Below are 13,325 nucleotides of genomic sequence, written 5' to 3'. Positions count from 1 at the left end.
TTGTTTGAGACATTACTTGGGTGAACCCCCAGGAGAATTTGGTGGGTTTGATAACCGCTTCTGCACACCAATGAGTGCCTACTACTGCTATGACATTTTTTCTTTACCATATTTCCCCACTGTTGACTCTTGGAGCACCCTACAAGATGTTGCAATACTCTCCCCGAACACTTAATGCGGCGAGCACTAGACCTTCTGCCAGGGGCAACCACATGTGTAGTACGTTCTACCAGCTTGCATCGGACGGTGCTGGAGCTTTTCTATCCTCAGATACAACTTTGGCAAATCTTGCTCAGCTTATCCTATGATGTGGATGCAACCTCGGCCATCATCCATGATCAGATCGACTTGCCTAGTTTGAGCTTCAGAAAAATCTTAAGGTAATCTTTGCAAGCAGTCCATTTTACCTACCCCAAGCCTGCCTAGTTCAGTTGCAACACAGTTTATCACTTTGGACCAAATCCTGATGAAAACAACCACAATAGATACAAGATGTGTAGACATTTTCTAGTTGCTGTGTACTTTGAGGGGTCTCCGTAATAAGTGTTTGGTCCCAATGGTTTTAATCGGAAAAGGTTAATTCTACTTTCTCCCTTGTCTCCTCATTTTTCATTCTGGACATTTTTAATGTCTCCTAGTTGTATAAAGTACAACAAAGAGGAAAAAAACTCTTGCACATTTATATATTTATAAACTTGTATAGCACATTAATCCCTTGGGTACACGGGTGCGGACAAGAAGATCACAAAAAACAATAATATACCGAAACAGAGAACACAAAAGAAGAGTTACAATAGAAAATAACAAACATATTAGGCCAGATCAAGTACAAGTCTCACATTGGACAACCTGTTGGGAAGGTCTTTAAGTATGCTCAAGAAGGGATGCAGAATATTACCACCACATCCCACCAGGACACAGTTCCTATTGTTATGAGAACACCATGATTACACTGATTATTTTGTATTCTAAGCAGGATCTTAAAGTCCAAGGATCTCATGACACCGGCCCAGTTTTTGATTTTAACCAGGTCAGCACTTTATTTTTAAGGGCTTTCATTGATTCATATTCTGTCGGCTTTTCAACATCCGTGATCATGAAATGTCCTCTCTCCATGACAAAATCACTTAAACACTTGTCGGGAATCACTTGCATGTAGTCTTTGCCAACCTGGAATTACTTAAAACAACGAAATTTGCATTTAGTAGGGATGGAGCGAACAAAGCATAAGGATGCTTGAGTAAGCCTGTCAGCTACCACCAGCAATACTGACGCCGGAGCTGAAGGGCCAGGCCTCACCTCCACCGTGTTGGATTTATTTTCCATGGGAGTCAGATCTGTGTGGCAGGATTTATCCATAATATAATAACTATGGCAGTCTCAGTCCGAACATCCTTTGGTGCTTCTAAAGTGGTCTCATTTCCAACCGATTTCAGTAGTATCCGGTCGGTTTGATGGGTTTTATCAGTCTGGTCTCATCTGTACCACACAACTAGCTAAGAACTTCACCCAAGCAAAGAAATCAGTGAAATAAGTACATAAATCAAGATCTCGTATAATGTTTTCTTTCACATGATGCCTCTGCTCGAGACTAAGCTGCTCAGATTGTGTGTCATCTGTCTTCACTTGGCCTGGAAGGGATGATGGAAAACATTCCGAGGCAGACATATCGGCTCTATTCGTTAGGTTTCTAAAGACATGGGAATGGGTGCATCTGCCATTTTCAGGTCCATAAAAGGATTAGCTATGATCATAATCTGACCAAGGTCATCAACTTCATCAGTAAAAACAGCTCTCTGGTCCTGGAGACGCTGCCTCATTCATCAGGTGACTTTGAGATTCAGGGAGGGGTTAACTTCTTACTACTGTAACCTTTTGCAATTTCAGCTGGTTTTAGATCAGTGGTACTCAAACTTGTTCATACCAATCCCCATCTTGAGTAAGCATTGTTTCTGGGCCTTCCCCCCTAGGGGCTGCCTCCTCCCCTAGGGGGGCCCAAAGAATGTCCAGGGGTGCCGCAGTCTCTTTAAAATATAAGCAGATTTTCTACTGCTTATATTTTCTACTAAAAGCAGTCAACATAATCCTTTTTCATATTAAAAACAGTCATCTAAATCATTATTTCTCAAAGAGTCTGGTCCCCCCCCCCAGACATCCTTCGGGCTCCCCTAGTGGGGTTCAGTCCCCCAGTTTGAAGACCACTCTTTAAGATGCATTTCCCAGCACCACTTGAGCTTGGACTACCAAGGGCAAGCTAACAGGTCCTTCAAGGATATATATGTTCTTGCTGCAGTCTGCTGTAGATGGAGCTCAGTTATAGAAGATTAATTACCACTGTGGTCCTTCCAGTGTGATGTCTGTCAATATGTCTTACCTATGTTATCTATGTTGCCCAGCCAACACCCATAGATGCATACTCAAGTTTAGTTTCACTGCCAAAGTGGGCAACTTCTCAGCATTGTTTTCAGAGAGTTGTGTTATTTTAAATATTATTTGTTCCTGTGCTGAATCGTGTGTAGTGTAAGAACTACTGCCATGTGAAATGCTATCTGATTATCCAGCCAGTCCCACCCGTTGGGGGTAGAATGGGTTAAATGGCAGTGTGGATGGAGTTAGGCAAAAGAAGAGGTCCTTTTGCATCATTTTTAAAATGGTGTTCTGTTGGTCAAAACAAATTTCAGTTTGGATGTAACAACCTTTATGTTATTAGGTTTAATGTGGCCCTGGAACACGGAGGCTCTAGAAAAAGTGCCAAGGACGTCTTCTTTCAATTTATAAATGTTCTAATGTAAAAAAAAAAAAAATGCTTCAACAATGATCTCTACATTTCCAAAGAAAATGAACTCATGTGGAGGGGCGGTCCTGACAATCTTCCCCCTCTTCCTCTGTTAACGCTCTGGGGGATGCTGGTAATGAGCCCAGAGTGGTTCTGTACTAGTTGTGATTATGGGAACAGTACATGCTCACATCTTTGACTCAGCAGAAGGTGAAGGGAGACAAACCAGAGCATAATGACACATATAACCAGGAAAATTGATTTGGGCTTCAAGGGTTTTCCAGAGTTTCTAAGAAGAACACAAAAATATGCACGCTGTGATGAATATGTGCTTTTCGACTTCTTCAACATACTTTCCTAAATGTGACTCTCTTTAGCATAGCAAGATGGCCCTCCTGTCCCTTCCACAACTACATGGGTGCCAGAAAGAAGAACCTTTCAAGGCCTTACACATTGTTTACTGTTAACCATCTCAGCAGGAGTACAAGTCAAGTTATAAGCTTAAAATGGGCCTATGAAGTTACATAAAGATTTACACTTTAGCTGAAAACGTACTGCTTCACAACTGTGAACATGGATGTAAAAAGCAGTGGAACTAGTAAATGTAAAAAAATAAAAGCAGTGGAACTAGTAAATGTAAAAAAATAAAAGCAGTGGAACTAGTAAATGTAAAAAAATAAAAGCAGTGGAACTAGTAAATGTAAAAAAATAAAAGCAGTGGAACTACTCAGTTCCTGTTCGTTCCTGTTCACTTTGACCACTGGGCAAAACACTGCCTTTCAAGAAATGGCATTCTTTCATAAGCAGTACCATGGCAATGAAATAACCAGAAGAAATTCATTATTTCAGTACCTCTGATTTGAGCCTTTCGATTTCCGTGTCTTGGTCTTCAAGTTGCTGTCTAAGTTGATTGGCTGCTACTTTTTCCGTTTCCACAATTTGGACTAAATGAATGTATTTCTGCATCAGCACCTCCCTCTCAATCAGGATGTCAGAATAGCTAGGAGAGAAAGGGAAAGCAAAGTCTCTAGCGCACTGCTGCCTTACAATCAAGATGTCTTATCCACGTACAAATGAAACAACGTTCACAGTGCATTCTGTTCAATACAATCTTAAACACATCTGCCCAATGCAATATTTCGGTGTTATTCTCGTTGTGCAAACAGCAGAATTTGCGACATATGGAACACTTCCTCACATTACATTTCATAACTGGTTCAACCAACAATGAAGACGATACTTGTAGGTTCCATTATTACCGGGGTGCAGAGGCGAACCGCAGCAGACCAACCATTCCCATGTGAACGGCCAAAGCTTTTTATGAAAAATTATTAAAATGAAACGAGGGTAGTGTTTAGTGTTGTTCTTTCAGAAAGACATAGAGGGGAGCTCATTTTGCTGCATTGAACAATATGGCTGCGGGGAAACGTTACGTGTAGACATAAACGTAGGCGGCTGCCCATAGCCACATTTTGCTCCTTTGCACTGCAGAGTGAAAATCTGCAGGGCAAAAGGTGGCATAAACTCGTGAACGCCACCTTTTGCCCTGCACATTTGCAGTCCGCTGTGCAAAGGAGCGAGGCAGGCAGTGTTTAAATTTCAATTGTATTTGCTGCTTAACATGCGTGCATGGTAGGCCGTGTTTAATTGTGCATGCTGCCTGCCATGCTCTAGTCGTAGGCAGCGTTTAATTGTACAATGGAGCACTATGGAGTCCACCTGCTTTATGCTAGTGCATAAAGTGGACGAGGATCTCCGGCACTTGCGCCACTGGTATGAAAGTGCATGCCGGCACAAATGCTGGGACATTTGTATGACGGACAGAAAGAAGGGCGGCGGGAACGCAAGTTGCGATCCGCCCCTCCTTTCTGCCATACAAATGAGCCCCAGGGAATCCTGGCAGGGACGTTTTTTGTCTGCTTAGATACTACTCCCGCAGCTCTGTTTCAGCTGACACTTTCCCAATGTGGGCCCCATTTGTGGAGCAGTCAAACAGACTCTTTAAAGGCTGCTGTTCTCACCCCATGTGTAGACAAGGACTGAACACATTATTCTTGTGATAACATATGGCTGGCTCTCAGAGTCGAATGTGCTAGGAGTCCGAGGGCCTAGCGGTGATTACATTTGTTAGGGAGCACTAGGCATGGGCATCCTGGCACCTTTTAAGATGGAACACCTCGCGGGCATGGAACATGGCGGCGAAGCACACAATGGTGGCCTATGTGAGCAACAAAAGGCTGTGAATAAAGGTGCAGGCAGCAGAAACTCTGCTGCCCCACGGGCGGTGTTTAGGTGCTGTACAACGCGGAGACCGTCCAGGCCAAGTGATTTAGATATGGGACGCTTGGCTCCTTTCTAGTGTTAGTACCAAAGTTAATATATCTTTACAGAGAATACCCTTCTCAGCCCTGGTCTAAAAGGATGACTTTAGAGATCATCCTGGAGTCATCCGATGATCATCGAACTACATTAGAAGTCATTCCCACATCATCAGAAGTCATCAGGCTGTTAAAGTCATCAGCAAATGTCTCAGAATGGGGGGGTGATGATTTGGAGATGAGCTTAGGATGACTTGCTGATGATGCCAACATCATCCCTATTTTAGGAAACTCTTTGTTCCTGATGATTTTAGGATGACTTGCCGATTACTTCAATAGCATCACCATGATGATTTGGGGATGATTCTGGGATGACCTGCCGATTACTTCAGGAGCATCAACAGGTTGCCCCAGATGATTCTGGGATGACCTGCCGATTACTTCAGGAGCATCAACAGGTTACCCCAGATGATTCTGGGATGACCTGCTGATTACTTGAAGAGCAAAAACATGTTTGTCCCTGATGATATGGGGATGATTCTGGGATGACCTACTGATTACTTCAAGAGAATCGCCATGAAACATGTTTGTTCTTGATGATTTTGGGATGGCTTACTGATTACTTCAGAGCACCACAGAGTTTGTAGGATGATTTGCAGACTAATACTGACTGTCATTCAGCTTTTGCTTATTTGCACTTGTGCTGAATGATTTTTCGAATGCTTTGCTAAGCACACCTTTTTGACTATGCTGGTGAAAATGGAAGCCACAGGCCTAAACATAGCATGCACCCCCTGTGTGAGAATCCTTTGCCATCCCAGTCAAAAGCTGGCATCCAGCACCCTCAAAATCCCCAATGTGGAAAGGGTAAAGTTTGAGACTATGTTGGGCAAAAATGGAAGCCACAGGCCTTAACATAGCATGCACCTCCTGGGTAAGAATCCTTTGCCATCACAGTCAAAAGCAAGCAGCCAGCACCCTCATAATCCCCAACGTGGCAGGGGTAAAGCTGGAGACCATGTTGGGCAAAAATGGAAGCCACAGGGCTAAACATAGCATGCCCCCCTGGGTGAGAATCCTTTGCCATCCCAGTCAAAAGCAGACACCAAGCTATTCTATGTTCGTTGTGCAACAAACTCAAACTTCACCGTGCCGGAATAATGCATTTATTTAAGAATACTTTCCTCCCATTGTATTACAACTGGCATATGCAGCATTGCCCTTACCTGATAGCAAATTGTCCACCATCGGGACTGAAAAACCCCACACATGAACCGAGAATGTCCCCTTGCGTGGTTCCCTGCACTGGAAAGGGAGATATCAGGACACTAGGGGAGACAAGGAAACATTTGGAGCAATATCATGACTGAGGCCTTTTTAGAAATGCCTTCCCTGCAAAACAAATCACTCCCAGGGACCTCAAATGTTTTCAGACTAGGGACAGCAAGATCAAAATGATTTTACCATGATAAGACGCTTTAGGAAGTGGTGAAATCACTGGAGTCCAGTCTTGCAATTGAAGTACTTAACCACATATCTTCCCAGCTACAGTTTGAGGACATGTTTGGGTTTTGATGGAGATGGCTTAAAAAAGTATGCAAATCACATGATAAACCAAGCTGATAAACATAACCTTTGTGATAATAAGGTCACCTATTTTTAGGCATTGTTTGACAGAGGCGTGCAGCTGGTTAATAAAGAGGATTTCATTTAACTGTGCTGTTCATAACAAAGGGTGTTTTAAAAAAATAGTGTTTCTGAGGAAAGTGGGGTTAAATTTGCTTGGTGAGCAGCAGATTATAGTAAAATATTTTTATTTTAACACTGTGTTGTATGTATAGATATGCTATTTGGTTAAATGTCTTACTTTTGAGATCTAGCCACAGCATGTTAAGTGAGTGCTCTTTCTTTCTGCCTGTTTTGGTGGGAGTCGGCCTGTTTTGGGCTTGTTTTGCAGGGGCATTTATTCAGCCTTTTTTTTCCTTGGACCTGGCAACGTGGGCAGCAATGGCGGTGGGAGAAGAAGGTGGCTGTGCTCCTGATGGGCATAAAAAACTGGATAAATCCATAGAAGAGGTAGGTGGGAGTGCACACGTTTCAGGGCACCCTTATTTATGTGAGCGTTTTAGGATCTTGTATCTCTGGAGCAGTGAGCACTGCACTCTGAGAATATCGAGGGGCATCCCTAGTAAAAAAGAAATCCACTTTTTGGATTGTTTTGGGATTGCTTCTGGCTTGTTTTCAAGCTGCAGATTTGTTTTGCATTTATTTTTGATTTTTTGTGGATTTTTCCAAGCAAGGATTTATTTGTCTTGGGCTGGAGGATTTATTTTGGATTGTTACTGACTTGTTTCTCAGTAAAAACAATCCACTAACACTAATTGGCAGGCACACACTTTTTTTACAGGATTTATTTTGGATTTTTTGACAAGCAAGGATTGTTTGGTCTTAAAGCGGAGGATTTATTTTGGATTTTTTCCAACTTGTTTCTCTGTAAAAACAATCCGGTAACATAGGCACACATTTTTACTGCATTTGAATGTTGGAAAATAATGTCAAGCTAGTTTCAATGTTGGTTGCAGTTATTTAGCATTTTAATCTGGTTAAACATTTTGCAGAGTGTACGTTTTATTTATTTTGCATTTTATTAGTGAAAATTACAAGTCCAACTGCACTTAACTAATTTCTCCAGTAAATAATGCCTATTCGCTAACATTCAGGGTATTCCAATTTGCAGCAATGGGTAGAAGAAATGGCTAACACCTCGGCCATCCCATCTTCCATCGTGCCACCTGACTCGCTGGACGGTGGCCGCCTGTCTCCTGCCTGCCCCCGGTACAGCTGTACCCCTCCTCTGTGTCCCTCTGTATACCACCCCCGGCTGTATATCTGTTCTGTTGTTAACTCTGGAAAAATAAATAAATAAATCGCAAACAATGTACCCGCAATTACTATTTTCTTTCTTTCTTTTATTTATTGGATACTTCGTAAGTCCCCAATACAACAAATGGTGTTTCAAGGCATCTCAAGACAAAATTAATACACACTGCCTAGGGACTTGCCTACTTGCAACGCTGCCTACCTAAATACTGTCCCTCCCGAGCCCTCTGCTCATCTACCTCCAACCTTCTGCGAGTGAGATGGTTCTCCAAGCAGAGATTTGGAGCAAGATCGTTATCCTCAGCAGGTGCCTCTCTCTGGAATAGCCTTCCTTCCGCCTTCCGTCTTGAGCTTGACCTTCTTAAGCTCCTACTAAACCCTAGCTCTCTGCTCTCTCCATCTCTCCCTCCTCTTCCTTACAGCTTGCTAACTGGCCGCCTGGTGTACCTCTGAGTCACACAGGTCCCGGGTACTCCTGCCAGTCCTCTCTCGCACTTGCCTCAGAGCCCTACTTCCAGCCAACTTCAACTTCAAGGCACTTAGAAATAACCTAAGAGAGTGGCTCTCTCTGCACTTACCCCAGTCTCCACCGACTGAGTGCTCTTTGACCCCCCTCCCTGTTACCCTATATGCACTTGCACAATCCAAATGCACATGCCTAAAGATCGTCTGTTTGTTCTGCCCTGTCTTCTCCCCTCAATTGTACTTATAAAACTGCAGAATCGCTGTCAGGCTTCTTTGCTGTGTCTCAACCGTTACATGTATTTTACACAATTACTCTGCATGTGCAGACTATTATCGTCTCAGAATTTCAAGAGCTCTGAGCGACTGTTGTTTTTCCCCTTGTTCCCACCTGCTGAAAAAACCGCTGGACCGTGAATGTAGCAAATGGCAGAAAAGGGAAGATTAACATTGGATTGTCATCGACAAGAAGCTATAAAAGGTACATAAATGCCATTCAGAACACTCATGTTAAATATATTTATTTGACGCTTGTGCAGTGCTAATTGTCTACTGCGCTTCCTTTCATCCAGGCATCTCTGTGCCAGGCACTTCTTCAGCAAAGTTATGTTTGTTAAACACCTCCTTTCAAGATCTACCTGTTGGTAAGATGTCTTTCTCCAGCTCTTTTCAAACAATTTCTACAGAATTATTCCTTTTTGCCTTTCAGAATGTATCCATTAAAGCAACAGAAATGGGCTTTGGAGAACACTCTGCTGTTGAATACCGAAAAGTGCTGCCGAACACAATTGGGATCTGCCGTCTGAAGCAGAAGGCACCTGACTTGTCTTTTTCTACGCAAGTCTAGTCACTATTTACGGAATGCAAAATTCGTCTTCTTTTTCAAAACATTTAGTTATTGTATTATAAAATGCTACCTGGGCTGGTTCAGGGGAACTCCGTTGCTGCCTGTACTTGTCTGGGGCCCCGACCCTCTTGCTCCCTGTGTTGTGGCTGGGTCCCCGCCACCCCTTGCTACCTTGCATGGTTTTGTGCCCTCCCCTCTCTGACTCTTTTGCTCCGTGGGCCGGTATCCCTCCCCTTTGCTTCCTGGGCTGGGTCTGCGTCTTCCCTCTCCTCTGCTCCCAAGGTTAATCAAGGGCCGCCCCAACACTTGCTTGATCCCTGGGATGGGTCTGCATCACCCTCTCGTTTAATCTCTGGGTTGTGTCCACACTTCGGTTTTCCTCCCTGGGATGGGACGTGCCCCCCAGCTCCCTGTTCTGGGTCTGTGCTCCCCCCTCCCTTGCTCCATGGGCTGGTTCTGGGTCACCATATGACTCCCCTGATCCCTGGACTCACCCTAGGTCCACATCAGAATCCCTTGCTCCCCAGCTTGTTCTGGTTCCCCATTTGACTCACTGGCTTGTTCTGGGTCCCTAACGAACCTCCTTACTTGCTGGGCTGTGTCTGGGTACCCATCTGGCTCCCTGCTGTGGTTCATGGTCCCTCCTTCGCCCTTGCTCCTGGGCTTGCCATGTGTCTCTATTTGACTCATTGGCTGGTTCTGGCTCCCCACCTAACTTCCTTGAAAGCTGTGCTGAGTCTGGGTACCTGCTTCACAATTGCTCTGTGAGCTTGGCCTGTACCTGACTTCTTGCTTACTGGGCATATCCAGGTTTGACTCCCTGGCTGGTATTATTTTTTTTAAATCCATGCATGTGCACTAACTGTAAAGTACCCAGTTCTGGGATTGCTACAGTCATGCTTGTATATATGTGCCCATTTTCAGGTTGAACCTCATTGTGCCTCTTTTAATAAATGCAATTGAATAAAAAGCAGGTGTTAGTAATTTTGGAAAAATAGATAATATCCCATTAGCCTTGTTCGACTGTCATATCATTTTACCCAAATGATGACTAAGACCCAGCGAGTGTAATGCCTGCAAGAAGGTTTCCTTTCAGGGTTATAGTTACCATCGCTTTGGGATTTTTATAGGATTGTCTTGGGTTTGCATTGCTTTTGGATTTTTATAGGATTTCTGTGGGATTGCATTGCTTCTACCAGGAAGGACTTCTAATTAACATATTTCAGGTGCATTAAACCAAAGGAAGCCATTGCTTGGGTTTATTTGAAGATTGCATATTTTAGTGCAGCGCTTTGTAATTGTGGGAGTTTTCTGGGTGTGAGGACATGTTAGCTAGAGGTGAGAAATGAAATGAGGGAGTTTACAGATTGGTTCGTGACATGGGGGGATTTGTAGATTTGTATACTAAATCAGCAAACTTAGTTAACGACATTTGGGTGCTATAGCATAGAAGTCAAAGAGGGAAAGTGACGGCTGCAAAATTCCCTCGGAGTTTTTCCAGTACACTATACGGAAATCTAAGTAGTGTCCTTCTAAAGTAATGCCACCAATCTTACTCAAAAGGGATACATCCTGGGGTAATCCAACCCCTTTTCCTAAATCTTTTTTGGAAGCATCTTGAAATCATTTAAACTAATCCTGGAGTGGTCAGCAATAATCATTCATAATTCAAAACCCATCCTAAAGTTATCATGGAACCATCCTGGAGTAATCCCCACCCATCCTGAAGTTGTCATGAAGTCATCCTGAATTTGTCATGGAGTCATCCTAGAGTAATCCGAAGTCATCCGGGAGTAATCTCAACTCATCCTGAAGTTGTCATGGAGTCATCCTGAAGTCATCCAAGAGAAATCGGAAGTCATCCTGAAGTTGCATGGAGTCATCCTGAAGTTGTCATGGAGTCATCCTAGAGTAATCCAAGATCATCACTGGAAGTAATCCGAACTCATCCTGGAGTAGTTTAAGTGATGACTCTAGAGTAATCATCTCATTAAATATGTCAGCCCACACATACTTCAGGATGATCTTCCTGAGCTATCCATGGATGACTCTAAAATGGAGTCATCGATGACTCCAGAATGATTCCAGGATGATCTTCCTTTTTGACTAGGGGTATTTGCCAGAATGACACAAGAGTTTGTGGAATCTTAAATGTTCAGACCACTAACAACGTAACATCTGTAAGGTAGGCAAGGAATCACAAGTATGACATGGACACAAGAGAACAGTTTCAAAACCTTTATTATTAAATGTTTGAATGGGTGGGAGAACTCCTATCAAGCACTATAGCTAAAATGGGAGTGATCTCAACCATCGATATAAAAGAAAATAGTCCTAGTCAAATAAAAATGGCCTATACTAAAAATAAACTAATGCCTGTCCTTACTCTAATACAAAAAAGGTGAATAGGGGGTGTGTAGTTTAAAAAAGAAAAATCAGTGTTCAAATGAATTGTCCGTTTTTTTCCAAGATGGCAGCGATGCTGGGAGGACATGTCTGAGCGCAGCTCCGTCCTACTCCCCACCTGGACGCAACAATAATGCACTATCAGTAAAGCGACAACGTGTCTCGGCAACAATTAGGCAGGTTGGAGGACAACGGGAGCAGCCGTAAGGAGCGGAGAACCGGAGACTGGGTCCAATTGGGCCCCGGAGTATGCACCGGAGCCCGCGACAGTCGCTAGTAAACGGCAGCCAGCTAAGCCATGGGCATGCCCCATACGCAGATCCAGGCTCCACGTCCTTGGCGAGTCACCCCCCGGATGCAATAAAGGCGGACGGAGCCAGGGACCGTGGCCCCGACACCTGCCGGATGCCCTTATAAGAACCGGCGCTCGGACCCAGAGGTGCGGAAATAGAAGCTTTACAGGCCGATCCGGACCCCCCCAGCAGCAAGGAAGAGCACAAGAAACGGCAGGAGGGGCCTGACAGGCCGTGCCGGACCCGACCGACAAGCAGACGCTGGATTCAGAGCCATAAGGTACGCTTCCCTCCGGGCCTGACAAAGGGGCCTAGCAACGTCGGAGGCCGCAAAGGAGAACGGAGGAGGGGGAAGACCGCTTGCCACCTGCTTCGAACGGGCCCAGGAGGAGACCTGAAAAAACCTACTCCCCCCTCAGGCACATAGGAAGCGTGGGGACAGAGGAGAGAGGGAAGAGGACCCCTGCCCCCACACGTACCCCCCCATCTGCAACGGGGGCCCACCTGCCGACAACAGGGGGAAAATCCAGTACGAGGAACTATGAGACTCAGTGACCCAGAAAGGAAGTAGCAATTAACAAGGCCCCCGAGTGAGGCCCTGCTCTGGCGGTGGGAAGGTGTACCCGAGGGGAAGCGAAGTAACTGGCCATAACCCCGAAAGGGGACTGGGGCATGTAGAAGTTACTTATAACGTCAAAACGGAGGAGAGAATCTCCACATAAAATTGCAGCCACACAGTCCACCTGCACCATCATCACTCTTGGCAAACCCAAAAGCATACATCAAATAGAAGAGACGAGGAGGGACAAACGGAGACCCCAAAAACACCTGCAAAGACCTCGGGAACCCCACAAAGCTCAGGAAGAATCAACCTATCTACGGCTGCCACTGGCAGGAGGAGTCATATAACCCCACAATACAGAGGGGTCTAACACGAACTGGGCGTTCCCGCCTGCGAAAAAGCAGAGACACAGAGCCAGGGGGAGCCATATCTTACCAGCAGCACCTATGTCCAAATCCAGAGGACAACCTGTGCAGGCCACCCTTCAGACACCACAGAAGAAGCAGGAACAGTGCCTGCCACAACTGTGGGGGACAGAGACAGGAATATCGACAACCGCCATGAGAAAGAAAAATCAAGGAGGACAAACCGCCAAGGGAGTAGAAACGGAATAAGACGATATGGCAATGAGAGAAGATATGAAAGCATGGTTTGGGGAATTTCAGGCTCAATTTATGGCCACAATGCAATCCGAATTTGAGACAATGAAAACGGACATGAAATCAGTCGTACATGAACTTAAAACAGAGCTGACAACCCTAGGGGAAAGAACGGACACGCT

General features: G+C 44.6%; 1 protein-coding gene across 3 annotated transcripts in view; it reads right to left on the bottom strand.

Annotated features, from left to right (window-relative positions):
* RASGRF2 (Ras protein specific guanine nucleotide releasing factor 2) overlaps positions 1-13,325 on the bottom strand; it is a 2,380,666-nt gene that overhangs the window by 1,668,015 nt on the left and 699,326 nt on the right. For all 3 annotated transcript variants that reach the window (XM_069627555.1, XM_069627554.1, XM_069627556.1), the window contains exon 3: positions 3,629-3,776. In XM_069627555.1, the coding sequence (XP_069483656.1) occupies positions 3,629-3,776 (148 nt within the window). The remainder of the gene's footprint in view (positions 1-3,628; positions 3,777-13,325) is intronic.

The sequence above is a fragment of the Ambystoma mexicanum genome, chromosome 6p, assembly GCF_040938575.1.
Source record: "Ambystoma mexicanum isolate Mex_15411 chromosome 6p, UKY_AmexF1_1, whole genome shotgun sequence".
Taxonomy (NCBI): Eukaryota; Metazoa; Chordata; class Amphibia; order Caudata; family Ambystomatidae; genus Ambystoma; species Ambystoma mexicanum.
This window is presented reverse-complemented; position numbering and strand designations above follow the sequence as displayed.